The sequence below is a fragment of the Aspergillus saccharolyticus genome (genome assembly GCF_003184585.1).
Source record: "Aspergillus saccharolyticus JOP 1030-1 unplaced genomic scaffold BP01scaffold_58, whole genome shotgun sequence".
NCBI classification, from domain to species: Eukaryota; Fungi; Ascomycota; class Eurotiomycetes; order Eurotiales; family Aspergillaceae; genus Aspergillus; species Aspergillus saccharolyticus.
In genome coordinates, this window is record NW_020290668.1 from 36,876 (window position 1) to 61,627 (window position 24,752).

General features: G+C 55.5%; 14 protein-coding genes across 14 annotated transcripts; 7 read left to right on the plus strand and 7 right to left on the minus strand.

The window, feature by feature from the left end:
* Positions 1-281: 281 nt before the first annotated feature.
* On the minus strand, positions 282-1,608 carry BP01DRAFT_192144 (PTD012 family protein). Its single transcript, XM_025570960.1, has one exon. The coding sequence runs from the start codon at positions 1,326-1,328 to the stop codon at positions 324-326; it is 1,005 nt and encodes a 334-aa protein (XP_025426831.1). The 5' UTR covers positions 1,329-1,608; the 3' UTR covers positions 282-323.
* On the plus strand, positions 1,513-5,515 carry BP01DRAFT_408789 (amidohydrolase; the record flags this gene model as incomplete). Its single annotated transcript, XM_025578828.1, has 9 exons — positions 1,513-1,607; positions 1,639-1,768; positions 1,922-3,129; positions 3,189-3,306; positions 3,362-3,399; positions 3,452-4,311; positions 4,383-4,519; positions 4,584-4,667; positions 4,739-5,515. The coding sequence occupies 9 exons, from the start codon at positions 1,513-1,515 to the stop codon at positions 5,171-5,173; spliced, it is 3,105 nt and encodes a 1,034-aa protein (XP_025426832.1). The 3' UTR covers positions 5,174-5,515.
* On the minus strand, positions 5,475-6,183 carry BP01DRAFT_192140 (uncharacterized protein). The gene is made up of 2 exons (XM_025570959.1): positions 5,601-6,183; positions 5,475-5,524 (listed from the first exon to the last, which is right to left on the minus strand). Exon 1 carries the CDS (start codon positions 6,009-6,011, stop codon positions 5,631-5,633), a length of 381 nt encoding a protein of 126 aa, XP_025426833.1. The 5' UTR covers positions 6,012-6,183; the 3' UTR covers positions 5,475-5,524; positions 5,601-5,630.
* BP01DRAFT_192128 (uncharacterized protein) lies at positions 6,184-6,766 on the minus strand. Its single transcript, XM_025570958.1, has one exon. The coding sequence runs from the start codon at positions 6,674-6,676 to the stop codon at positions 6,356-6,358; it is 321 nt and encodes a 106-aa protein (XP_025426834.1). The 5' UTR covers positions 6,677-6,766; the 3' UTR covers positions 6,184-6,355.
* A 471-nt stretch (positions 6,767-7,237) lies between these two features.
* BP01DRAFT_360915 (uncharacterized protein) lies at positions 7,238-7,810 on the plus strand. The gene is made up of 2 exons (XM_025576014.1): positions 7,238-7,427; positions 7,499-7,810. Exons 1-2 carry the CDS (start codon positions 7,317-7,319, stop codon positions 7,646-7,648), a joined length of 261 nt encoding a protein of 86 aa, XP_025426835.1. The 5' UTR covers positions 7,238-7,316; the 3' UTR covers positions 7,649-7,810.
* Positions 7,811-8,692: 882 nt separating this feature from the next.
* Positions 8,693-9,713, plus strand: BP01DRAFT_192196 (uncharacterized protein). Its single transcript, XM_025570961.1, has 3 exons — positions 8,693-8,837; positions 8,926-9,327; positions 9,399-9,713. Exons 1-3 carry the CDS (start codon positions 8,784-8,786, stop codon positions 9,492-9,494), a joined length of 552 nt encoding a protein of 183 aa, XP_025426836.1. The 5' UTR covers positions 8,693-8,783; the 3' UTR covers positions 9,495-9,713.
* A 1,568-nt stretch (positions 9,714-11,281) lies between these two features.
* On the plus strand, positions 11,282-13,185 carry BP01DRAFT_360918 (uncharacterized protein). Its single transcript, XM_025576015.1, has 2 exons — positions 11,282-11,876; positions 11,945-13,185. The coding sequence occupies exons 1-2, from the start codon at positions 11,652-11,654 to the stop codon at positions 12,776-12,778; spliced, it is 1,059 nt and encodes a 352-aa protein (XP_025426837.1). The 5' UTR covers positions 11,282-11,651; the 3' UTR covers positions 12,779-13,185.
* Positions 13,186-13,479: 294 nt separating this feature from the next.
* Positions 13,480-14,051, plus strand: BP01DRAFT_350445 (uncharacterized protein; the record flags this gene model as incomplete). Its single annotated transcript, XM_025573794.1, has 2 exons — positions 13,480-13,903; positions 13,980-14,051. Exons 1-2 carry the CDS (start codon positions 13,769-13,771, stop codon positions 14,049-14,051), a joined length of 207 nt encoding a protein of 68 aa, XP_025426838.1. The 5' UTR covers positions 13,480-13,768.
* Positions 14,052-14,367: 316 nt separating this feature from the next.
* Positions 14,368-15,706, minus strand: BP01DRAFT_369545 (ZIP zinc/iron transport family; the record flags this gene model as incomplete). The annotated part of the gene is made up of 2 exons (XM_025576556.1): positions 14,368-14,411; positions 14,644-15,706. 2 exons carry the CDS (start codon positions 15,704-15,706, stop codon positions 14,368-14,370), a joined length of 1,107 nt encoding a protein of 368 aa, XP_025426839.1.
* A 715-nt stretch (positions 15,707-16,421) lies between these two features.
* Positions 16,422-17,874, plus strand: BP01DRAFT_395551 (uncharacterized protein; the record flags this gene model as incomplete). The annotated part of the gene is made up of 3 exons (XM_025578401.1): positions 16,422-17,193; positions 17,517-17,720; positions 17,773-17,874. The coding sequence occupies exons 1-3, from the start codon at positions 16,843-16,845 to the stop codon at positions 17,872-17,874; spliced, it is 657 nt and encodes a 218-aa protein (XP_025426840.1). The 5' UTR covers positions 16,422-16,842.
* Positions 17,875-17,957: 83 nt separating this feature from the next.
* On the plus strand, positions 17,958-18,286 carry BP01DRAFT_386963 (uncharacterized protein; the record flags this gene model as incomplete). The annotated part of the gene is made up of 2 exons (XM_025577703.1): positions 17,958-18,068; positions 18,164-18,286. The coding sequence occupies 2 exons, from the start codon at positions 17,958-17,960 to the stop codon at positions 18,284-18,286; spliced, it is 234 nt and encodes a 77-aa protein (XP_025426841.1).
* A 240-nt stretch (positions 18,287-18,526) lies between these two features.
* BP01DRAFT_386964 (uncharacterized protein) lies at positions 18,527-19,517 on the minus strand (the record flags this gene model as incomplete). The annotated part of the gene is made up of 3 exons (XM_025577704.1): positions 18,527-18,640; positions 18,769-19,234; positions 19,285-19,517. The coding sequence occupies 3 exons, from the start codon at positions 19,515-19,517 to the stop codon at positions 18,527-18,529; spliced, it is 813 nt and encodes a 270-aa protein (XP_025426842.1).
* Positions 19,518-20,111: 594 nt separating this feature from the next.
* Positions 20,112-21,973, minus strand: BP01DRAFT_307247 (putative MFS aflatoxin efflux pump; the record flags this gene model as incomplete). Its single annotated transcript, XM_025572280.1, has 5 exons — positions 20,112-20,812; positions 20,860-21,040; positions 21,090-21,425; positions 21,485-21,745; positions 21,803-21,973. 5 exons carry the CDS (start codon positions 21,971-21,973, stop codon positions 20,112-20,114), a joined length of 1,650 nt encoding a protein of 549 aa, XP_025426843.1.
* Positions 21,974-22,537: 564 nt separating this feature from the next.
* On the minus strand, positions 22,538-24,659 carry BP01DRAFT_419153 (putative transporter; the record flags this gene model as incomplete). Its single annotated transcript, XM_025579385.1, has 4 exons — positions 24,353-24,659; positions 23,762-24,271; positions 22,926-23,686; positions 22,538-22,773 (listed from the first exon to the last, which is right to left on the minus strand). Exons 1-4 carry the CDS (start codon positions 24,622-24,624, stop codon positions 22,538-22,540), a joined length of 1,779 nt encoding a protein of 592 aa, XP_025426844.1. The 5' UTR covers positions 24,625-24,659.
* Positions 24,660-24,752: the final 93 nt, after the last annotated feature.

A 24,752-nucleotide genomic window follows, 5' to 3' on the forward strand; every position in this document is an offset into this window, starting at 1 on the left:
CGTAACCAGTCTTCACCGGAGTCGACTGCGGTATTTCACGGCAGGTTGCAGCAGGGCGAAGCTGCATTGAGAATTGATGTAATTTCGTGCTTTCGTAGCCATTGTTCAGCGATGCACATGTCCTGCCAGAGAGATCTATACCGGACTGGTGTAAGTGTTTCCCTCCTAGAAGACCAGCTGGCTAGGTTACCTTCCTTCCTGGGCTGCGGGTATTCGAACCGCGGGGGAGCCAACGGCTAATGCGTGGAAATCGGGAACGGTGAATGCTGAGCTGTGCATACTGTACATTTCTCGGACCCGACTCTCCCAGAATGCTACAGTATCTACTGATCCCTGGACCCATCGATCCTATACACGACCGGCACAACATTGAGATAAGCCTCATACTCCACACTGCCCCCCTCCTGCAGATCGTAATGATAATGCCCCCCCTTCCGACTCCCCTCCGTCTCGAAGCAATGCGTATGCTCCATGCGCAGCCCCAGCCCCGCGGGATCCGCACTGTGCAGGACGGTCAAGCACACGACGGGCGCCTCAAACGCATGGTAGGTGAGCCATTCCTGCTCGAGCTGGGCGCGGTCGCGGAAGGGCAGCTCCGTCGGAAAGTCCGGCATGATGTGAAACCTGGCGCTGCCTGCCTTGAGCAAAAAGACTCCGCCCAGTGAAACGGGGCGCCCATCGCCATACTCTTCCTCAATGCCCCGGCGGATGCAGGTTGTCAAGTTCTGGCAGCCGGTTCGCGTCCGTGCGGTGACCTTGATCACCGGGCCGGGCTGACCCTCGCATCCGTACAGGTTGACCATCAGGGCGCAATTGGTCGTGGCGGAAATGGTCGTGCGCGGCTGTGGTTCGATATCGTCGCGGCTGGAGTCGATCTCGATGATCCGTGTGCCGTTGGTGATGATGAGTGAGGATGGATCGGTGAATGTGGGTGGTGGAGTCTTATCCCCGGGTGGGGAGGGGAGGGTCTTCGCTCGCCAGGCCAGATTGGGCGCCAGCTCGGCGTTCTGGCCCAGCTCGTAGAAAGGGGCGGCGCCCGCGCCGATCAGAAAGCCACCAGTGGGGGACATCTCCATCTGCTGAGCGATGGAGAGGAGGGAGTACCTCTTGTCGAGTCGTGGGGTCGGGAACAGATGGTGTTGGCCGCCGACATCGCTGATGCGCGGGGAGCCGGAGAGGCCGGCAGCCGCGAGTTGGAATGGCGGTTGACGCAGGTCGGGGCATTGCACTACTTCAGCATGACCAAAGTCAAAGTTGGTCTGAAGTGCACGTTCAATTACTCCCGCTAATTCCTCGAGGGGAGGAGGATTCAGAGGTATCTTCTGCATGGCTGGGAGGATGCAGTGGTGGCCGAGCGGGTTCAATGGCACGCTTATGGAGAGCCTCAGGTATCACTCCCTCCCTGGAGGCTATCGAGAGGTATGAATGGCGTCGGGAAAAAACAGACACTTGCTGGCAAATCTGGACTTTTCTGAACTTTTCTGGACTTGTCATTACTTCATGGAAGGAATCATGCAGTACTCCTCGCAGGATGATGGATGCATGAACGCCGACCGGGAGGGATTCCTTATCAATCGCCGTCGGACCTCCAGTCACGTGATCATAATGTAAACAATGCGGCGGTTGTTTGCATCTCAGCTGGAGGCGACATGCACGTAACATCTTCGGAATTCTCATCACCTCTCTTTTGTCAATCCAACAACATCAATCAAGAACTACGGCAGAATATACACCGGTTGTCGCTCTGCATGAGGATACAACATGTGTAGTAAGAAGGATTGACCGATATCTCACCGACTGATAACGCACTTCCGACCCACAGTCACGCCAGCGGTGCAGGCCAGGCCTATATCTATCCACACATCGCCGTCCGTACTCTCATTAACCTCAGTCAAGGAGCTACCTAGTCTTTCATCAACAGACCATGGCAACCAAGGGTGGTCTTCTGGGATTCGCGGGCCCAGCAGCTCCAAAACCAGCTCGCCCACCGCGACGACGGTTTCTAAGACGCTGGAGACGATCCATTGGCGGTTGGGCCGTGATTGCGACGCTCCTGCTACTCTCCAGGTGGTCGCCGGCAGATGTACTCACTCCGACCACCTCCGCTGCCACCAAGCGCGAATTCTACGGGGGACTACAAAAGTGTCACGATGGGTACGATCACAGCCCGCACGAGGCTGCAGTCTCCGCCCGCCGACAGAACCCCCGCTGGAACCCCGTCTCGGGCCAAAAAGCCGCCATCATCATCCAGAATGCGACGCTCTTCGACGGAGAATTGACTCTTCGCGACCGGGTGGATGTCGTCTTCGACGCTGGGGTGATCCGATCGGTATTGCCAACGGCATTACATTCCCCCTTCCCAGTCAATGCTCAAGTCATCGACGTACAGGGAGCATTCGTCACACCCGGTCTGGTCGATATGCATTCGCATCATCTGTTACTGTCATTCCCTCAGCTCCCAGCCACTAAGGACGTCAACGAGAGTCCACTCCTGGGACCGTTGACCTCGTTCGTCCGCGGGGTCGACGGGTTCAACCCCGACGACCCAGCCATCAGAATCATCGCCTCGGGCGGCGTCACCTCGTCGCTGATCCCGCCAGGCTCCGCCAACGTCATCGGCGGCGAGGCCTATCTGGTCAAGAACCTCCCGCGCCCCGGTCCAGACAGCGAGCCCGTCATCGAAGAGTTGCTGCTCGACCACGGCATCCCCGATGCGCAGCGGCAGCGGTATCTCAAGATGGCCTGCGGCGAGAACCCCCGGCGCTTCTACGGCCACACGCGATTAGGGCTCGCTTGGCTGCTGCGGGAAGAACTCAACAAGGCACGCGAGCTGCACGAGCAACAGTCAGAATGGTGTAGCGCTGCGTTCCGCATCGAGAAGACCCGGTTCGGCCAGAGCCAGCAGATCGCCACTTTCGTCCAACAGCACGGCAAGCGCCCGGAGGAATTCAAGCTCGACACGCTGGTGGCCTTGCTGCGCGGGGAGCTGAATCTAAACGTGCACTGCTACACGCCGGATGACCTGGAACGGATGTTGGCTGTGTTGCATGAATTCGATATTCATCCGCGGGCATTCCACCATGCACTGTCTGCCTGGCAGGTGCCGGAATTTCTGAAACATCTGGAGGAGTGCGTCTTATGTCCGGGTGAATATAACAGAGCTGACACGCTGATGATGTGGCTGGCAGGAACATCACCATCGCAACATTCGCCGATAACGGCTTGTACAAGGCCGAGGCATATGAGTCGAATCTCCGCGGACCCAAGATCTTGGACGACCATGGACTGCGAGTCGCCTTGAAATCGGTAAGTCTGCTTTAGGGGTCACAACTTACATTATCTAATGGGTTGGTGACTGCAGGATCACACCGGAGAGGGGAATTATGCCAAATACCTTCTGTAAGTGCCAGACCACCATCCATGCTGGGTCCTCCGTCTGACGACCGCACAGCGATCAAGCAGCGACCGCACACTCCTTCGGTCTCTCCGAGGCCAAAGCCCTGCAAGCAGTCACCTCCATCCCCGCGCGCTCCATCCAGCAAGACCACCGGATCGGCTACACGCGTCCTGGCTACGACGCCGACCTGGTGATCTGGGACGACCACCCGCTGCAAGTCGGCGCCACTCCCATCGAAGTCTTCATCGACGGTCGGGCAGTGCTCAAACCGAACGGCCTTCCAGAGATTCCCAACCAGGGTTACCCTCGACATGCACCCGCAGTCCGCCCCTCCGTCATCGGAGACGAAGGCGAGCACATCTGCAACCAAGTCCGGGACAAATCCCGCGCCCAGATCCTCTTCACTGGCATCCAGCAAGTCCTCCTCCCCGCCACTGGCTACTCAACACCAAACCACGAGGAAACCTCCATCCTATTCGAGAACGGCCAAATCACCTGCCTAGACAGCAAGTCCGCCTGTCTCGCCCATGCCTCCCACGAAACCCTCACGCAAATCACCCTCCAGAATGGATACATCACCCCCGGCCTCGTCGCCTTCGGCAACAAACTCGGGATCGAGGATATCGCCTCAGAGCCCTCCACCGGCGACGGCAAGGACGTCAAGGGCGCCACCGACCCGCTGAACGAGCGCAAGAGCGTATCCTTCGCCAAATACGGTGTCCATCTGCACGGCCGTGCTTTTTCTCGTGCGCAGGTCGGTGGCGTGACGAAGGCGGTGACCCCGCCGTTGAGCGCGGGAATTGTTCAAGGGGTCAGTGTGGGAGTCCGCACGCATGAGCATGCGAGTATTCTCGACGGTGGGCTTTGGAAGGATGAGGTGGCGTTGCATTTTACGGTCGGGCAGGGGGCGAGGAGTAAGTGCTTGCTTGCAGTTTTATTTTCTTGTTGAGTTGCATTCGGTGGCTGATGAATGTGCTCGTTCTAGATGATGATACCCCAACTGTCTCGTCGGGCATTGAGCGGTTACGCCAGGTGTTGGAGCAGGGCGAGAAGGAGAGCGCAGGGGTGTATGCGCGCGCAGCGAACGGGTCGTTGCCCGTCGTGGTGCATGCTTTCCACCAGGTATGTCTGGCATTTCCCCCTGGCAGGATGCATTAGGGTTTCTCTTGCTGAAGTGTTTCTGAAGGACGATATCGCGCAACTCGTCCGCATCAAGCAAGACTTCCGAGCCGTCAACCTCGTCCTTTATGGCGGTCACGGCGCCCCGTTGGTAAGTGCCCGAGCATCCATGCATTTCCCTGCTCCTTCCTAGCAATCACCCCAAGCTCATCCGATGCCCAGGTCGCCCGCCACCTCGCCGAAGAATCCATCCCCGTCATCCTGACCGGGAACCGCGGCGCACCCGACCACTGGGAGAAAAAGGATATCCCTGTCGGTCCGCCGCTGACCGACAGTGCCGCCAAGACGCTCCTCGACGCGGGCGTGCAGCTGGGTCTGGCGATCGTGGGGGACTCTGGGGTACATGCGCTGGCGCAGCACGCGCGGGCAGCGGGTAAGCAGGCGGGGTTGACCGAGCGGGAGGCGATCGCGCTGGTCTCGACGAACATTGAGGAGATTTTGGGGTTGCAGAAGGGGACTGAACGGGAGCACTATGTTGGAGACTTTGTGGTGTGGGAAGGGAATCCGTTGGCGGGGGAGGGATCGGTGGTGGTTTCGGTGTTGGAGGGAGGCGAGGTGGCGGATTGTTGGCCGGATAGGGTTGGGGCGGTGCTGTAATGGTTGGGCACTGTCTTCGTATTGTTGCATGGCATGGTCTAGTAATTTCTGATACACATATCATTCCTCGGTCCAACATATCAACAATCTGGTACACACTATGCGCCAGCACATCAAGCTTGGACATACCCTCTGTGCTCTCGCTCGTAGGTGACAAGTCCTCGCTGCGCAACCCGTGAGCCTCCTCGAACACCATCTCCCAGAGAAGGCAGTAGATAGCATTCATCACCTTGCGATGAGTGCCCTGTATCCACTGCTGCGAGCTTGTAGTAGGGCAACTCAACCCGTGCACCGCCCCCCTTCTGAACACGACCTAAGCGACCAGCTCTCACATACGCGACCTCCAAACCTCTAACCGTTCCCTCGAACCGTCAGCAAGCCGACCAGGTGCGAGCCTCTGGTAGAGCCCTCTTGCGCTTCAACATACTCGTCAGGCCCAGAGTGTCTGCCTAGCATTTCAATCAACAGTCTGTGTGCAGCAGGACCAATATCTCTCGACGGCTCGGAGATATGGTAGGTCTCTACGACCGAGCGGAAGACGACTAGTCGTGATCAGAACATCATAAATCAGGTCATCTGTGTTCATTCCCAGAACACAGCTGAGATACAAATGCTCCGTCGGGTCCGGGAAATAATTTGGACCAAATGAGCTAATGCCCTCGTTCTCTAAGCAGTAACGAGAGCGGCTTTGACAATCGATAGGAGACACACAAGCGAGGCCACATCGACAATGCTCCCAGTCCATCCGCTGAGCGCAGGATGTCTTCTTGATGCTGTGACACAAAACGGAGGGTCTCCCAAACGGCCAATCGGAAACTGAGATGATTGGTCGAGGCATGATGATAATCAGCAGAACAACCAGTGTCTTCAGGATGGAAGCTGCATTGCGTGCAGCTGCCCCTGCTGCCCCTGCACTCGCAGACTGGCAGAGTTGAAGTGCACGGGCATGGTAACTCCGTGCTTGATGGTGGTGTCGGGCATTCACGAGGGGACTGAAAACCGACCTTGCGTCACCACATACAAGAAGATAGCTTCCCACCTGGGCATTGAGCACGGAAAGACTTCGCGGCGGCGATGCCGAGAGCGGCAGTGCCTACGGTAGGTACGGAGATTGGAAGCATTTCTCCACCGACGTCATCGACAATCTCGGTAGGAGATTGAGCACATGGTCCCTGAAGTGGCTCAGATCGCATAACCTTCCAAACATCTCCCCGGTCCAGGGAAGCCTGGACTCCAGGTGTACTCCGAGCAGTGTGGTGACTTCAAAGGCGAGCTTTGGCTGGCTGATCGTGTCGCAACGCACCGTGGGTTGAGCCGCTGTTGATGACGCGACAATGGCATCTGGAGGTACCTGATTGTCGAAACGTCAAAGCCAGACCATAGGTAGCTACAGTCCAAGGATAATCGGACGCAGGCCCGGCAGCGAGGCTTGGTTCCATCGCACATTCGAGGATCCATGGAGGAGATTCCTGATGACGGACCTTTTTGCCTCTCCCTCGGCATGTTGTACACCCGGTGTGCGTGCGAGTGATCTTGCTTTGCCTAGTATTAGTGGTGCCTATGCCACTCGAAGGCATGACGGTTTGTTCGAGGGCATCTGGCCGGATGTCGAGTGGCAAAAGCCATTCTGCAGCAGGAAAGACCCTGAGCTTAGTAAGCTGAAATGACATATGTAGAATACCATACGTGACGATAGATTACAGTCTGTTCTGGGGATGGAGGCTGCCCGCATGAGCCTTAACGTAATGACAATACAGTGGGGCAGTGGAGCGGAGATAATCGGGGCAAAGTCCCTGATCTCAGAGATACGTAGATTTCCATCGAGAATCTCATGTCTAGAGGTGGATCATGATTAACTTTATCGATCTCCTACGACATCTGGTCTCCGCATTCCAAGATCATCCAATGATCGACCACCAACAAAATCAGTCGTCGTGACAACATGGTGAAGCCATGATGACACACCAGTCAGCAACAACCCTCACAGAAGCTATAAAGCTTCGAGCCGATCCTCTGCTATACACGTCCCATTAAAAACAGTTTGATTAACTATCATACCATCAGCACGCCTGACATACAATTTAATTTATACAATTTATTTTTAATATCATTCAATCTGAACCTTTCGTCCACACCTATCACCATGCAGAACGAATACGGACAGGGCATGTCTCACGCCACCGGCGACTCGAAAGTCCCCGGCAAAGTGCAGGAGAAGGCTCCCCAAGGGCTTGAAGAATCCTTGCCCAACAAGGTATGTCTCAATTCACTGGGCTCTTGGGCCTACCCATTCATGATACTAACAATAGTCTCTTCTTCCTTCAGCTCCACGACACCGGTTCCGGGACTGGTCGCGTCACCCACGCTCTGAACGACGGCGAAGACTCCATCGTCCCCAAGGGCATCCAGAAGGCTGTCCCCGAGAAGCTCGAGCGCGCTTTGCCCAACAAGATCCACAACACTGGCGATGAATAGATGATTTCGCGTGTCCGATTGTGCCAACTTCATGATATATGTACCCTTTGATGATGGCGGAATGAATCATGTTATGATCTTTGGTTATGAGGAAATGTAAACTACGTTCATTTTAGTTGCTTGATACAGATCGAAATACGATATTCTGGAAACTGGTTTACATATCTAGTCCCAGGAACAACTTCAAAATCACTCAATCTAGGGTAACACGTATGCTACCCATGCGGTATTGTCGTGTATATTCTCTCATCATTTGTCTATCAGCTAGCTACCCTTGCTTTCATCAATCTCATATCAAATTTCTGAAATATATCCACCTCCGATTGGATGTCATGCTTGTTCTCTTGCCACATAGGACATTGTCCGTCGTATCCCTTGGCACTGCAAAGGACTAAAAGTGATGATTCTTCTGTCGTCCTGTGCGGAGTTGGCCTATTATCTATACGTGCTTGGCTGCATTCTTGTGCCGACACATAGAACATAATTCGCTACTGGTAAGAACACAACTGTCAAGAACTAGATACTACTCAAGAAATCATCAATGGGCGACGGATAATACAACAAGCAGTGCAATACTATTCTACAGCATTAGCTCGAGAACTAGTTGTTTTGTGCCATGATGCTGCAGAAACCCACCGGAAATCGTGGAATTTTCAGAGTACAAGGCTCAACTGAGTCCCAACCAACCTGATAGTATGTTCCACGTCCTGCGGACTCTTTAACCCTTCTCATATCAAATTGCAAATCACACACTGGCGTTGACCAACTGGAATTGCGACATGTTAAACCGAGAGTCATCATTGGACCCACCCATCAGGACTGGGCAGGGTCTCTCTGAATCTAATCCATGATCCGGGCTTTCCAGCCATGTTTTACAGAAATAAGGGGCCGGTTTCTGCGGAGATTGAGTTATGGTAGTACAATGCTTAACATGGAGATTTTCGACTGTCATTGGAAGAAAGAAAAGGATTGGGTTCCATACGTCATGATGACTCTGGGACCTTAGCTGTCACTCCCCATAACATAAGAACTCCACCGCCACTTTGCTCGTGTAAACAGACAGACACACACTTCCATAACTAATCCTTCTCTCTTCATCTCACCTCCATTCCCATCGCCATTTGCAACACCCAACATGTCTCAATCACCACCGACCATCATCTCCACCTCGCAGACCCCCGAGGAAGAGGTAAGCCATACTACACCTAATCCCTAATCACCCCCTTCCGCTTCACCCACCCGACTCCAACCTGACCGTACCACCTGCCAATCCGCAGCGCAACATCGCCATCGCCAAGCAATACATGGCGATCGCCTACTCCCCCACCGACAACCACGGCGCCGAGTCCGTCCGCCACCTCTGCACCGCGGACAGCTGGTTCTGGAGCCCCTCCACCTTCCCGGGCTGCTCCACGCCGATGGACTACGCCGACTCGCACGCGACGGTCATGCGATCCGTCACCGACCTGCACATCGTGCGCTTCGACCAGGCCTGGGCGAAAGACGGCCACGTCCTGCTCCGGTATACCGCGGAGGGGTCGCATGCGGGCGCCCCCTATCAGGGGATCGAGAGGTCGGACCCGCCGAAACGGGCGCAGTGGAGTGCGGCGGCCATTTTCGAGATCTGCGAGGGCAAGGTGAAGAGCTTCACCAAAGATTGGGATCAGAAGGTCATGCAGGTATGCTTGTTCTGTCTTTGGGGTTGGGTCAGGGCGTGGTCTGTTGATTTGTGTGCTGATGATGGGTTAAGATTCAACTGGGTTGGGCGCCGGTTCAGGAATCGGATGATCCGCGGTGGAAGGCGGAGATCTTGGCGGATCCGGAGAAGGGGCGGCAGGCGAAGTGAAAGCTCCTTGAATCTCGTGGGGGGCAAGGGATAGGACGCTGGGGGTGAGCAGCATGTGGCTAAAGGACTGTCGAAGCATTCTCGTGTCTTGCATTGAGTGACGGCGGATCTCCTCCGCCTGACGGGAGCTCCAGCCGATACCTACACCCTGTATCGAAGATGATGAAAGTTCGAATGCAGATCAGAGTTCACTTTCAATATGTGGATCAGATACCAGCCAACGTCTGTCTTTATCGCAGGACTGTGCTATGTGGCAGTGTCACGACTGCCGCGGAGAATATCGGACACCAAGCAAGCGATAAAAGAATGACAGCGGAGTCTATCCTGTACGGTATAGGCTTGAGATAGAATCATTAGCATGAGGAGTGGAAGCTTCCACTCCACTCTTCAAATTAACCATCACTAAGTCAGCTCAGCCAGATGATCCTTCAAGATGAATTAGTTCAATTGTACCAAAAGACCCACAGATACATACCACCGCATCAAATTGAGTGACAATGGACGCATGCGAAGCTGATGGGAGTCTGATCCAAGATTCTGCCCTTGTCCTCCGAAGCGATACAATATTGGACCGTCATAGATAATGCATCGCCATGAGACGGAAGTTGACGGTAGACACACCCCGTGGGATCTATCATACATCAACGTGGGCTTATCGTTACATCCATTCTTCAACTAACCGTGGGCTGAGAGGATCCCCAACATCTTGATGGGTCACTGCTCAGCATACAGAAAATAGCCACTGGCAGAGCACTCCCCATGCAACGGGGAGCACCCTGCAGTGGCCACCTCTGAGGTTGTGGTTACATGGCATTGGAAATGTTTCAGTTGGATGGCAGCCTAGTACAGAGCGCCCGCTAGGTGGGCGTTATTCCACATCCTAATTTAGTGGCGATTGCAGTCCGTAGTGATAGTCAAATAGACAGGACACAGGTTATACTATCTAGACTCCATCTTTTTGCATCAAGATAAATAGAATGCGAGGGCTTGAAAACCCATACTGATCTGCTTGCGATGAGATGAGCACCCAACCATGAAGAATCGATGTGTAGACTGTGAGGCTGGCGATCTCACCTCCCCGAGACCGCTTGTCTGATGGTATGCTCTGCTACGAGGCATTTTCACTGAGGTCATCTTAGCCGACAATGGTGATAGATGGTCAAAGGATCGCATCCCCCAACCTGCTGCCTAAACTAGTCCGCATTCATATAATGCACGACAACAGTTCTCGGGTGTGACACTGAGCTCTCGGTTTCATTGCAGACGCCACGGTCGACACCTGGCACTTTTTCATGGCTTAACCCAGTGAATCGGATTGATGAGCAGATCTGGCGATTCCAGCCAGCTTCAGACGTGTTGCTTCATTCGGAGCTGCGACTCCAGGCAGTACTTGGTTGCAGTACTTGGTTCCATATTCTACAAGTAGACCAATGTGAAGTCGTGGTCCGGTGCTTGAATATGGCTGCGTTTTTTAACGGAGAGAGACTATCCTGCAAACTTTTGTGCTAGCAGGGAATGATGAATTGTATGCCGGTCCTCGGGGTCAATCGCTTGACCCAGCCCAGTAAGCAAGACGCAGGCGGTAGATTGGACCACGCGTCTCTTGAGGCCAGAAATCGGTTCTGCGGGCCGGATCATTCTGGGACTCAGACATGCAGTCAAGTGTGGCCTTTGGTTGTGGGGCGCCGGGCAGATTCCGAGCAGAATGGCTCTGACTGTTCCTCACCCGTTGCAGATATTCACTCGGAATCCTTGGCCTCCACCATAAGTCCTTAGCAAGGGGAGGTGGCATATTTAGAAGCAACTTCTTCAATGACAACTTGATTTAGTTTTTGATCAAGGAGTGCTTGCGCAATGGCCGTGACGAGTTCAGCCCTACGTTCTGTACGTGTGGCCATTGGACCCTCGGGACCCGCGGAATCGGAATCAGTCCCTGGTAGGGCTGGCCCTGTTTGATGGCTGCCTATTTTTTGAGGAGGAAGAGGGAGAACAGAGGAGTATATGATATTTGTTATTTAATATGACAGCCCAGACTAAGACTATGATCTCTGGCTAGTTCGGGTCTTATTTCATGCGGAATCCACTCACTCATTTCAACTACACTCCTTCCACACCCGCCAGTAACCCCCGTGTCGCTCTTTCACGGTCATTTCTGCCATGCACCTTCGCTGTCTCATCGCCACCAGTCTCAGTCTGGTCGGCTCTCTGGCGTCCCCCGTCCTCACGACTGACCACGGGGACCAAACCCACCTGGCGAAATCACCCCCGACTCGCCCTGCCTTCCCTACCGTGACCGGCCATGAGGTCCATTTGCCGTGTCTCCAGCCTCCGCAGGAGGACGAGGACCACCGCGTCGATAACGGCACCTCCACGCCATTTGTGGTAGGCCACCAAACACTTCTGCCCTCCAAAGCAAACCCCATTCAGCTTCTAATCGATGATCTAAATAGTCCATGAATGTCCGCACCGAACACAATGCCCTCTTTGTCAACAACATCAGCGTCTTCCCCGCCGCATACCCCATGCGACTCTCCGCCCCGCTGCACCATGAGGGCCGCAACCGCAACCGCAACCGCAACGCCGCCGAGGAAACCGTCGTGCTCACCTACGGGGTCGACATCGAATACCTCCCGCCCAAAGTCGACGCCCAGCTCGGCGATCTGTACTTCGTTGAGGTCAAATTCTTTGATGCCACCGGTCGCCCCGCCACCGCGGAGGTGATCCACGTGCGCCTGTCGCGCGACTCCGACGAGGACGACCTTATCATTTCGCAGATCATCGTCGAGCCCCTCGTCGACTCCCGCGCCTCGCACGGCCACGGCAACTCGGTGTGGCACGCGCAGTACTGGCAGCTACTGGTGCGCAAGTACAAGGACTGGCAGAAGGCGCCGAAAAAAGCCTTTCACCCGTCGCTGCATTCCGGGGCCCGGACGGACCGGGGAACCCCCCCGCCGCATGTCGGCGACAAGTCCCCCTTCGCGGTGACGGGGGAGACGATGACCCCTCACGACGTGTATCATCATCATCATCGCGCGAACCCAAACTTCTGGCGGCTGATTGTTCCGGCGACGGTGCCGGCGGTGTTGGGGATGGTGGCCGGGCTGGTGGTGTGTACTACGGCGGTGCTGGTTTGGAAGGTGGTCGGGTGGGCTTGGGGTTGGTGCAGGGCGACGCGGCGTAGACGATGTGCCAGGGGGGAAAGATGTTGTCGGGGGGTCGAAGAGGCATGGTCGGAGAAGCAGCAGCTCATGGTGCAGGCGATGGGGGCCGTTGAGGACGTGTAGAGCGCTGGTGTTGGTTCAGTCTGACCGGTCATCTTAGGGCGAAGGATCGGGTAACTAGAGCGGAACGGTGTGCAGTCCGTGTGCATGCAATCATTTACGACCACTCAGTTCGGGTGCATCTATCTCTCGCTCCGTAAATAACCCAAATACTTAGCCCCCATGTACTCTGTGTCAGTCAGAGGCTGTGCGACGGGGTCCAGGGGCTGAGCCATTGAGTGCTAACCCGGTGGATGTCAGTCTCAGTCAACACGAACGAATGGAGCCGGGGATGGTCAATTCACAGGGCGACAGAGACCGTCAGCCGCACTAGTGGAAACACGTAGGGGAGGCTAATTCACAATTACTGTGTAATTCACAATCCTCCAAGCCACTTTCTCATCCTTGGTCAGCCGGTGAACCGCCGCGGGATGCAGCCATGGACGGTGATTGGCCAAGCCTCCAAGCAAAGCTTGACGAAAGCTTGAGCGGAAATTGACGGAGTGGGGCTGAAACGATGCTGCCTAACAATTCATTGTCTGTGTGTACACAGTATGGAGTACTGCCACTGGCAACTGTAAGTTACTGCATATACTCCGTACCTACTACTGCCTACCGGGTATTGCCACATCCTCCATGGTCTTGGGTCACTCACCGCCACATTTACAGACAGGGACAGACGGACTGACGTCAAGCGCCCTGAAAGTCAGTCTGTGTCCAGAATAGAAACATTGACTGATTCCTACCCGTGACGGAAGAGCATGAAGTCATAGCGAATTCGCTGGTAGGGCTGATTGCAGTGCCCACTGGGTCCAACTCATCACACACCCCCAGATAGTTAAATAACCCGTGGATTCCTTCCCCTTCCCCCGGGGGTTTGTCTCTACTTTTCCCTCGCATACTTTCGATACCCTACCTGACACCATCGCTCAATACTCCATACTCCATACTCCCTCCAAGTCTTCTGCATCCTCCGCAACACAACCTCTCCTACCTCAAGCAACACCATCCAACATGTTCAACTGGTTCAAGTCCTCCAAGGAGTCCGCTCCCACCCAGCAGCCCACCTGGGATCCCAACACCGTCACCATGCAGCAGCCCTCGGCCCCCGAGGCTCCTGTCACCGAGCGCGTGGTCACTGGCCAGCCCGTACGTCTTCCCGTGGACCACATATTCACCCGATATTACCCCAACCCCAACTAACGAATCCCATCTCAAACCACAGAACCAGCCCGAACAAATGCAAATGAGTCTCCGTGGTGGTGGTGAGGGCGAAGACATCTGCTGTGGAGTGTAAGCCCGCCCCCCCCCCCTCATCATCCCGCGTTTGGCATCCCATCTTACTGACCAACCCCAGCTGCGCGGGTCTCTGCTGCTTCGAATGCTGCGAGTGCTGCTGCTAAAATCCGGGTGACCGACCGTGTGGTCACTACTGATGATAGAATCTTCTGATGTCTATGAAGTTATTGAGTTTATGGAGTTTTGTTGATTAGGAGGGGACTGTGACGATTGGTGGCCGGATCATCATACAGTCGTGCGCGTTTGCTGTTGATATGGAAATGGCCGCAGTGTGTATATTCTAATACATTCCTCATGAAGATATATTAATGCATTTATGCGTGTGTTTTCAAGTACTCCAGATGTAAGACTGGTGAATCTAAAAGGATACTGTAGTTTGTACTGGTTGGGGCAATGGGGGGAATGGAAAAATCCACCCGTTCCTCCGGTCGGAGCGGCTGCTGCTGCTAAGCATTTACCCGCATACAAACCGACCGACAGAGACTGTACACGATGCACTTGCTGCACTCACTCAACACAATTACTCCCAGACACCCTCCGTCACGCCCATTTCCCAATCAAAGCCATAATCCCCGCCCCCAACAACATACAAAACACCATATACGCCAACTGCGACCGTCGCCGCGTGCGAGACGGATCAAACAGGAAATCCCGCGCCAGCAACTCCACCAGCGCACTGTAGATCAGAATCCCCGCGGAGACGGCATTGAACACCCCCTGGATAATCAACGACTCCTTGGAGTTGGGGTTGTAGGTCGTGCGCAGCCCCAGCCCAATCGCGATGGCGATCGGGGTCGTCAGCCCGTACGCCAGACACAGGAGGTAGGGCAACCGGGCGCGCGGCGCGAAGGGGATGGCCGAGAGCCGCGCGCCAATCCCCAGCCCCTCGAAGGACTGGTGGAAGACGAGCACCGGGTACAAGGTGGCGAATTCCGACCCGGTGACCCCCAGGTTCAGCCCGATGATGACCGAGTGGAAGATGATGCCGAACTCGAGGATCAGGAAGGCGGCGAGCTGTTGGCGCACCGATCGTTCGGCCGCCTCGCTCGCCGATGCGCAGTCCGTGTCCAGCTCGGTGGAGGAGGGGGTGGTGATGGGGCCCTTTGGGGAGGATGGTGGTGGGAGAGGGCGACGACGGTCTTCGAGGTCCTCCTGGGGGTGGTGCAGCGAGGCGCAGGGCTCTGGCTTAATAAAGGCCTGGGTCGCCGTCTCGTCGCGCTCGATCCCGTAGTTGTGCTCCACGTAGACCTCCGCGGCCAGGTCGAGGAGGAAGATGAGCACCACCGCGGTCAGCACGATGGCGGCGCACCAGGAGTAGTCGCCCCACCGCCCGCTGACCCCGACGCAGGTCTTCGGGCCGATGCGCTTGTAGGCCGGGTCCAGGAGGTGGATGAACGCGGTCGCCAGGATGACCCCCGTGCCGAAGTAGCGGGCGAAGATGTAGACGCTGTGGGGAATCTTCCAGCTGGGGAGACCCTTGGAGACGACCGGGAAGAAGGTGAAGGCAGTGGATACAAACAGAATGACAAAGATGGAGGAGATGCGGGCCCCCAGGTGGCCGTTGTATGCGTTGTCGGAGATGGCATAGTAGCACAGCACGTCTTCCTTGCTGGCCGTGTGGAGATTCACGTCGGAGGCATTGAAAGTGGACATGCTGGCGAGGGAGAGGGCGGGCAAGTGCTGGTCATGGTCAAGGATGCTGGTCGACAGGGTTATGTCTTATAGATATCGCGTTGAGGACCTTGGAGGTAGCGATGAACAAACACTGGATAGAGCACTGTCTCACAGTGTCCTGGGCGACAGGAACAGCGCGCGTTCTGCCTCTCCAAGTGGAGACGCGAGGGCACAGGGCCGAGCTAGAGTCTGATGGGATGACCATTCACTGGACGCTGAGTGGAGCACGCATTTGATGCTGCCTGCCACCCACTTGGACCCATCTCCCTGGAGGTACATTCTCTGTGGTCGCTCTTCCTCCACGGAGATGAGCAGAGTACTGTTACGGGACTCTCGTCTGCGAAAGAGCGTCAACTAGTATGATGTGGTTCAAGAATCTCTCAAGATGATATCGTATCATGACCGTCGAGGAGATTCTCCTGGTGCCAAGAGGGACGCCTTATAGGGCTGAGCTCCACCAACCCTCCCCCCCTCAAGGTCCTCAAGGTCCCACCCGAAATCCCATTCCTTGATTTTTTCTTCCAATCGAAGGCGTGTGCTGACCTCTCGGTTCGGGATTCTCAATGCCATTGCCGTGTCAACCGTATGCGATAGGGACTTACACGCCGATCATGTGACCTCGAGCCCCCCCTGTACGTCCAGAAGTGAACACTTTCTTCCACGGACGGTAAGTTGCCTCTGACCATTGCATCAGGGCTTTCACGCCAAGAACTAGCCTGGGTGATTAGAAGATTGCACTGCACCTTCATCTTCAGACACGCACAGAGACATGAATGGCACACGCAAGCAGATCACCTATGTCCTCTTAGCTCACAGAAAAAGCTCCGGTAAAAATGAAGCATGACAGAGAACACAATGGCCTGGTGCTTGGCCCACCATTGGCTTTTCAGCATCATCATAGCCAGATGTCAGTATAATGCAGAGATATCCCGGCAAACCCTCCCTCTAGTGCAGGAAGTGAGTGAATCAAGTGGCACATGCCTGCGGCTTATAAAGACACATGGCGACCATAGCTTCCTGCGTCCAACTGTCTCCCTACACCCAGGGAGAGAGTCCGCTCCACAGTCAAGAACCGACACCCGTCGCTCCAGTCATTCTTACACAGCAAGGTAGTCATGGAAGACTCCACCGAAGCATACAGCCCGCTGTTGCTCTACGGCGAAGAAGGCCCGGTCATCGGATGGATGTTAATCGTGGACGGCCCCCAGGCCACCATGCAATCCTGGCGGCAGTTGGAAGGGAAACTCGCCCAGGCCATGCAGGGGCATCGGGTGGCCTACCCTAGGACCGCGGCCCTCTTCGGGGTCATCCAGCGAGAACGGCTCGTGAGGTTTTATCGTGAGAATCCTGACGAACCGAATGCGCTGAGGACTGCCTACCATCCTACCCTCTCCACGGGCCCACGGAACTTGTACATTGACATCGATGTGTCGCTCATTGAGTTGTGGTTCAGGGAGGCACGGAGTGTTGCTATGACTGAGCAGTGGTAGTTGGCTTAGAAGGACTTTTTCCCACGAGCTGGTCGATCACCTCGGGTCGTACACTTCGGTCTCTACAAATAGATTGCAGCAATTGCGCGTAAAATGTTTCCTCTACTGGTCGACGTTCATTGTCTATCGCTTACCGTCGTAGTCTTCTAGATTCTCGTCAACATCCTCCTTCCAAGTTGCACTTTCTCGTTTGATTATTTAACTAATCAAAAGGGCTGGACACTCGTACAATATGCACTGAGAATTGGTTTACATGGCTAGCTACAAGGAAAACAAATATGGATTGACCATGACTCCAGTCGCTTCGAGTTGGTTCTAGCGATACCAGTTCATCTCCAGCTCCCACCCCGCGCTCATCACTTCCAATCACCGTCCAAGAGATCCGCGTGATCTCTTCAATCGTCCACATTGTAGCACCGCCAGCGCGCCTCCAGCGCAAGCAAGCTGCCAGCGTGACCGCGTCCACGATGGCGAGGGTCCCACCGCTGATCAAAGCCGGCACGGTCGGATGATGAGCCCGTACACCACAAATCCCGGCGAAACGAACAAGCCCAGGTGGATGCCGGGCCCGATTCGGAACTCGGGATGCGAGCCCCCCTGCGCCGGAAGCGCCGGGATCCCGGAGCGCAGAGTGCGGTCGGCAGAGCTGCGCGGTAGACGGACATGCCGGCCTGCAAGGAGCAAGTCTGGCGACGGGCTAGTGTTCGAGACAGGTGCCTGTCTTTGACACATTAAGCGTAATGGCTTCATTAGGAAGAGTCGACAGCCACCTCTCATTAGCCGCCAGTTATTGGGGATTCCAAGTCCGTGCGGACTCCGGTCTTAATGCCGAGACAGGGATCGATCACCAGGTAAGCAAACACCTCGATGTCTTTCGTTGATGCTGGGCAGTTGTTTCAGTAGCGTGGCGCTTACTCTGACCGGTCAGGCGCGCAAGTGAACGCAGACAAAAGTACTCAAAGCCCTCAAAGTCGCGCACGGGAGATCTTCCTCGTGCGCCCAGACTGCTACTGTGATCATCGAAATCGACCACACCGAGCAGTTTGGGAAGCTTTCCAGCTGCCAGTAAAGGCGGCACTCACAGGTGTTTTAGCGACCGCAGTGACGATTCTGGCCTCATTGTCTTTTTGTTCTATACTCGCGTGGAACAAAAGTCGCCGGTATTCATCCCGAGCACCATTCCCTGGGATGGATCCTGGAGGCTCTTCACCCAGATATGCTAAGCTTGGATGTTATGAATTCAGTTTCACGGTGAGTGGGCTACAGAAACAACGTATTCAGGGCATTTTGGCAGGACTGCCTGGCCACTTCAGCTTCTGGCTGGGAACACCACCTTGTGGGCGTCTCTGGCGCCGCCGCTCGCAAGCTCGGCCGGCCAGTTTACGACTCCCGGGTCTACCACCGGCATGTTGCTGAATTTCGGCTGTAACAGCATGAGCTACGTTACAGGCAGATCGTGCGATGGGTAGATACCCAGGTTCCAAAGGTACCCTAAGAATTGCGACCGGGAGATACTATGGTATGTGGGAGTGGTTCAAGATATGACCTAACATAGACACTGGAACCACACAAGCCTCCAAGCACCGGCAGTTGGGCGAATTTTCGATGTAAAAATGAGGCATGGTGGCGGAACAAGGCTTTTAATCGGAACGGAGGCCCGCGGACGGTGACAGAGGTCTCGCTGATGGCACTGATAAAGACCTTGCTCGCTGCTGAAGTGCCTAACATGGCTTGGATCTCGTCCAGCTCTTTCTGCGCTTCCTCCACAGTCAACCCATGCACGACATACGCCCAGGAATCGGAACTGTCCGGATCGAGGGCTTCCAGGCTCTGTGAAACATCGCTCACATACACCCCAAGACGGAACGCAATGCGCAACACGGCAGCCCCAGCAGGAACCAAATCTTCCAAGGAGGTGGAGACAGAAACCGCTGTGGAGACTAGAAGGCCAATCCCTAGGCCAGTCAGGACACTGTTCGATCCGGTTGCCCAGTCGTCTGGATATAGTTCGCCGTGTCTAGGCTCGTTACTATGTAAAAGATCCTTCCATCGGGGCGGACGCCTTACCCAATGTACGTTCCCAGTTGCAGGACACACAGCAATACTCCATCGATGGACTGGCCGAGCGGACCCTTCCGCAGCTTTGACTCCCCCGCTAGGGTCGTCACGCTCTCAAAAGCAGGGACCAGCTGGGCAAGTTCGGAGCGCAGTTGGCTGACCTCCGCTGGAGGCGTGTAGGTGATCATGTCCACCGAAGCCGTGGATGAGGATGACGATGGGAAAGGTGCCTGCATGCCCATTGTATTACCTTGTTGGCGCCGGCAGTCTCCCACAGGAGCGAGAAAGGTGCCGTATATAGACAGAGTAATAGCCTCTGAGAGTGAGGACTATCCTTGGCTTGCAGGAATTGATCGCAAGACTTGGTTTGCTCTTGCTTAACTATTTTGTGGTTTTTTCTGTCCTGATATGATCTCAATCAAGTCATGCGCTGTCGCAGAGTCGTCAGAAGTCACGGGAAGCTTTTTATTGTAAGCCTACACAGTTGAGTTATGGCCTGCTCTTGTACTTCAAGGTTGTTGTATGAGCAGATTATAGAAATGTCTAGGGCTTGTTCCCATTGTAGTCCATCGAATTCGAACAATCGACGACCCACAAAAGTTAAAGCGAATCCTATCTCTCTCATTCGAGGCCAAGAAGCACATCGCTTTTGCGTAGCTGATGACCCTAAAGACCGTCATCTAACATAAATCATAACCAATAATCTTCATTCCCGATCATACGGCACAAGCATTTTCTACTGGCTAGAATCAATATACCTATCAGAAATGAAGGATACGTGTTGAGCACAATCACCAACCAAATCATCTAGTCAAGACAACATTCCCAGCCTCCTTCTACTCCCTCCCCACTGGTCTTGCCTTCTCCGCAGCAACCTCCCCCTTACCCTCAGCATCAGACTTAGGCTGACCCTTCTTGATACTCTTCCATTCCAGCGTCGCCGCGCCTAGCACAGTCAAGCACGAAACGGTCAATCCCGCCTGGAACACCCTCCGCAACGCTTCATTATACGAGTCAAGGACCGTGTCACGCAGATTCGCCGGCATGGCGTTCAGCAGCTCCGTGACACCCCCCGAGGTGACAAGACCGTGATTGAACCCTGGCAGCCCGGAAAGCCTGGTGACCAGTTGATGGGCCAGGATATTCTCCCCGACAGAGACAAAAACCGCCGCCCCGATCAGCTGGCCGAACAGCATCAGCGCGAGGCCGAACGGCACATCGGGCTTTGGTAGAACCGTCTGCGCCGCGAGGTTGGGAACCTGAAAGCACAGCCCCAGACCGAACCCGTAGACGATCTGATACCCAATCCACTTGTCTTCGCCGGTGTCCACCTGAAAGGTGGTGAGAAGGCCGGCTCCCACGGACATGATGCACGAGCCGATGATGGCCAGGGGGGTGTAGTATCCGACCTTGGAGTTGATGATTCCTCCCCCGATGGAGCCGACGACCATGGATAGCATCATCGGGAGGAGACGGATGCCGGATTCTACGGCGGAATCGCCCTTGATGGACTGGAACCAGATGGGGAGGAAATATACTGCCATGTGGTCAGTGAGAGGTTGAGATCTCCGCAGGGATAAATACCGAAAATATAATTCCCGGACCCCACGCAGAGGGTCTGCCAGAAGCCGGAGAGGATACTGCGCTGCGCAAGAATGCGCACCGGCAGCGTTGCGGTCTTGGGAAGGAAGATCTGTACGGCGACAAAGGCAGGCAGCAGGACTCCCATGGGAACCAGGCAAGCCACGACGCGGCCATTGCTCCACTAGAGACGAATGTCAGTGGACCGTCATGGAGCTGATGGCATGACTTACCGCGTACGTCTGTCCACCCCACTGCAGGGCCAGTATGAGGCAGACTACACCCGACACCAGAAGGGTCGTCCCGAGGAAGTCCAGTTGGATCAGTTTGTCGACCCTGGGGACTCTGATTGTATCCTGCTTGAGGACCTTGAGGCAGAAGGCAATGAACACCATAGCGGCCCCTCCGATCGGCAAATTGATGTAGAAACACCATCTCCATGTCACATCAGACGTAAAGGCGCCGCCGATCACGGGACCCACGATGGAGGCAATGCCGAAGAGAGCTCCGAACAGACCTTGAATCTGTGGGCGCTTGTGTAGAGGTACAGAATGAATTATGCACATGATCTACGACAGATTCATTAGCATTCGCAAGAAGAATTCGAGATAGAGCCGGTTGACTCAACTGTTCCAGCCAGAATCCCGGCAGCACCAACTCCACAAATGGCTCTCCCGATTATGAACGCCACTGAACTCGGAGCGGCACCACAGATCGCAGAGGCGACCTCAAACAGCAGGATGCTGGCAATAAAAACAATTCTTAAAGAGAACAGGTTGTACAGTTTCCCGAACAACAGCTGAAAGGCGCAGCACGTCAACAGGTAGGCGCTTCCGTACCAGCCAACGTCATCGAAGGAGTTGAACTCATCGGTGATTTTAGGAATGGCCTACGCATGACATACCAGTCAGCCTTGAAGCTCAACGAGCTCACGAGGGGGAGTTACCGTCGAGATAATGGTTCGGTCTAGGGCGACCAGAAACATGGCGGCAAACGCTGAGACGATGAGGCAGATAACCCTAAGCGTTGACTGATTCTCCGGCGGACCCGGAGGACCAGGAGCAGGCGCAGCTTGAGCCGGTACTTCGCCTCCCACCGCTGCATTGTAGCCAGCCATTATCTCTGGGCCGTCAGCTGCAGCTGGTTTGGTGGTTCCGGAGATGGAAGTGCGTTGGGGAGTCATGATGGTGGTCCTCGCGCTACCAGCCACGAGGCGATCAATCGAACATCGACACACGAGAGTGATGATCGGGGAGAGAGACAGCGTGGGAGACATTCGTCGAATTAATAAAGGGATGTATGGTAGCGACTGTTCGAGGGAAATTCGATGTCAATCGCCGTCGGGGGTTAGAAACTGCGGGACTCGGCAGGTGGTGGCCGCCTCGGGAGGTAGAAACCCCGAATGCCCTCACTTCTACTAGTATTCACTCTGCCCGATCAACTCTCAACTATCGACTTCGGCCTTCGGGTTCCAGCATCCATAGTCGCAAGCTATGGCATCGCCGATCTCTGTCCCATCGGATCACATCGGTCGGGACCGTGGGTCAAACCGGAGATGGTTAGATCAGATGCGATGGACTTGGGCACGGCTCAATACTTTTTGAACATGATGGAGTGGAATGCTTTACAAGCGCCCGGTCGCTGAGAACATCACTGCCTCAGGGTTGCTGTGGTTGTCAGGCTAGCCATACCACTTCTGCGACGAGATCGGACTCTGAGTGGCCGTGAAGTATATGTAGAAGTGGCTTGAAATGGCCAGTGGTTCCTCAACTCCAACAGCTCCCTCCACTGCGTAAAGCCCTAGGATACAGCCTTCCCCGGGGGTACTCCTGGGCATAAAGCGCTTCCGGGGGAGAACCCCCGGACCTCCCTTTTCTTTCAGCTTCCTGGCCGAGGGCACAAACCCACTCTGGAATACTGTACTGCATCTGTAGCATTCTATGGTATGAACAACTAGCATAAACAATCATCAGTACATGCCACGACGCATGTCCCCCCTCGCACCTCTGCCACCCCCTTCTCCTCGACGACACTCTCCCGACTCCCCTCTCCCTCCAACACCCCCTTACCCCCGGTATTCCCCTGCCTCCCAATCCTCAGAAACGCACACAGCGGAATCCCCAGTGCGGCAATCCCCGCACAATACAAGAAGGTCGCACTATACGGCTCGATCGGATCCCCGCGAAAGTAGCCTCCGGTGGCCGTCCCGCGCGCCACCACCGCATCATAAATCGCCGTACTAATCCCCATCCCAATCGTCACACACAATTTGGTCACCGTCTGGAAGATGCCCCCCGCGATACTCTGCTGCGCAGGGGGCAGCGCGCTCATCACATACATATTCGCAACGCAGAACTCAAAGTCCGCCCCCACGACCGCCAACAGCAACCCCGGAAACATAAACGCCCAGTAGCTGCTGGTCGAGTGCTGCAGGCCCATCAACAGGAACGAGCCGACGTAGGCGGTCGCCCCGATGGCCAGGAGCAGCGTGTTGGAGACGCGGTGCATGACGAGGCCGGCGATGAGGTTCACGAGAATGCCCCCGATCGCCATGGGGAGCATGTGCACGGCGACCAGCAGCGGGGAGTAGCCTTTGATCTTCTGCATGAAGAGTGCGATCCAGAAGGACATGATGGGGAAGGCCAGGAAGCCGAGCAGGAGGATGGTGATCACCAGCGAGAAATCGCGGTCGCGCCAGATGCTCATCGGCACCAGCGGGTAGCTGTACCAGTTCTCCCAGAGGATGAAGCTGGCCATCAGCACCGCGCCGAGGATGAGGAGGACGAGCACGTAGGGCGTTTGCCAGCCTTGCGGGGCGTCAGAGCCCAGGCTGTTGGCGTTGTTAGTACTGTGGGCTTGGGTGAGGTGCGACAAGATGCGACATGGGGCCAGAGCGGCGGCTTACCTCAAGGCCCCCGAGAACATGCCAATCCCCGCGATGGTGAGGATTGTGCCCACGACGTCGAATTTCTTGACGGCCTGCACGGACAGCGCGGTCGTGGGCGAGGGGTCGACCGGTACGCTGAAGAGGGCGAGGGCAACGACCACCACGTAGATGATGGCCAGCAGGAAGTAGCTGGCGCGCCAGTTGAAGAGCTGGGTGGCAATGCCCGAGAACACACTGCCAAACACAAAGCCCATGGGGTTCCCGGCGCTGAAGCAGGCAAACACCCGGTTCTTGCGCTTGGAGGGTCGCTGGTAGATGTTGGCCAGCATCCCTTGGCCCGGGGGCACAGACGCCGCCGACATCAACCCCATCACCCCGTTGAGGATGTCCAGTTGCAGCGGCGTCTGGCTGAATCCGGCCGCCAGGGAGAAGACGGCAAAGAGCACCATGCTGCCGAGAAACAGGGCCTTGCGACCGAATAGATCGGCCACGCGACCGAAGAACAGGAGAAAGGATCCCGCCGCCAATCTGGGTGGGATGAGAGGTCAGTGGGTGGTCGGTCTAGGGTTAGGGATGCGGGCGGATATCCAGAGTCACAGTTAGACGTACGAGGATGAACCACTCAACCAGGTCAATTGCGCCGTGGTCATCCCCAGATCGTTCTGAACTTCCGCGGTAATCACAGTGACGGCACCGCTGACGAGGGAGGACATGGCAATCGCCATGGTCGCCACCGCGACGAAGAGGATCTCCTGCACCGTCGAAGAAAAAACATCCGGGCGGGCTTCATCGTCAATTGGCCTGGGTGGTGCAGCAGCAACAACCGCAGTTGTTGTCCCCTCGGACTTCTCCGCCGGTAGACTCTCATTGGGCCTCTCCATCGTCGACTAGGGTATAGAAGTGAGTGAGTATGGAGTACCGGGGGTGGGGATCAGAAGAGCCTGCGGGTCAAAAGATCCTGATATAGCTGCCGGGGGGGAAGAAAGTTGCCTACCTTACAAATTTGAAA

What these genes read in the sequence shown, in the direction of transcription:
- BP01DRAFT_192144 (XM_025570960.1), bottom strand. Translation starts at nt 1,328, where the DNA reads ATGCAGAAGATACCTCTGAATCCTCCTCCCCTCGAGGAATTAGCGGGA.
- BP01DRAFT_192140 (XM_025570959.1), bottom strand. Translation starts at nt 6,011, where the DNA reads ATGCCTCGACCAATCATCTCAGTTTCCGATTGGCCGTTTGGGAGACCC.
- BP01DRAFT_192128 (XM_025570958.1), bottom strand. Translation starts at nt 6,676, where the DNA reads ATGCCGAGGGAGAGGCAAAAAGGTCCGTCATCAGGAATCTCCTCCATG.
- BP01DRAFT_360915 (XM_025576014.1), top strand. Translation starts at nt 7,317, where the DNA reads ATGCAGAACGAATACGGACAGGGCATGTCTCACGCCACCGGCGACTCG. An exon ending in AAGAATCCTTGCCCAACAAG is followed by an intron (nt 7,428 to 7,498) that starts GTATGTCTCAAT and finishes TTCTTCCTTCAG; the next exon opens with CTCCACGACACCGGTTCCGG.
- BP01DRAFT_192196 (XM_025570961.1), top strand. Translation starts at nt 8,784, where the DNA reads ATGTCTCAATCACCACCGACCATCATCTCCACCTCGCAGACCCCCGAG. An exon ending in CGCAGACCCCCGAGGAAGAG is followed by an intron (nt 8,838 to 8,925) that starts GTAAGCCATACT and finishes GCCAATCCGCAG; the next exon opens with CGCAACATCGCCATCGCCAA. An exon ending in GGGATCAGAAGGTCATGCAG is followed by an intron (nt 9,328 to 9,398) that starts GTATGCTTGTTC and finishes TGATGGGTTAAG; the next exon opens with ATTCAACTGGGTTGGGCGCC.
- BP01DRAFT_360918 (XM_025576015.1), top strand. Translation starts at nt 11,652, where the DNA reads ATGCACCTTCGCTGTCTCATCGCCACCAGTCTCAGTCTGGTCGGCTCT. An exon ending in GCACCTCCACGCCATTTGTG is followed by an intron (nt 11,877 to 11,944) that starts GTAGGCCACCAA and finishes TGATCTAAATAG; the next exon opens with TCCATGAATGTCCGCACCGA.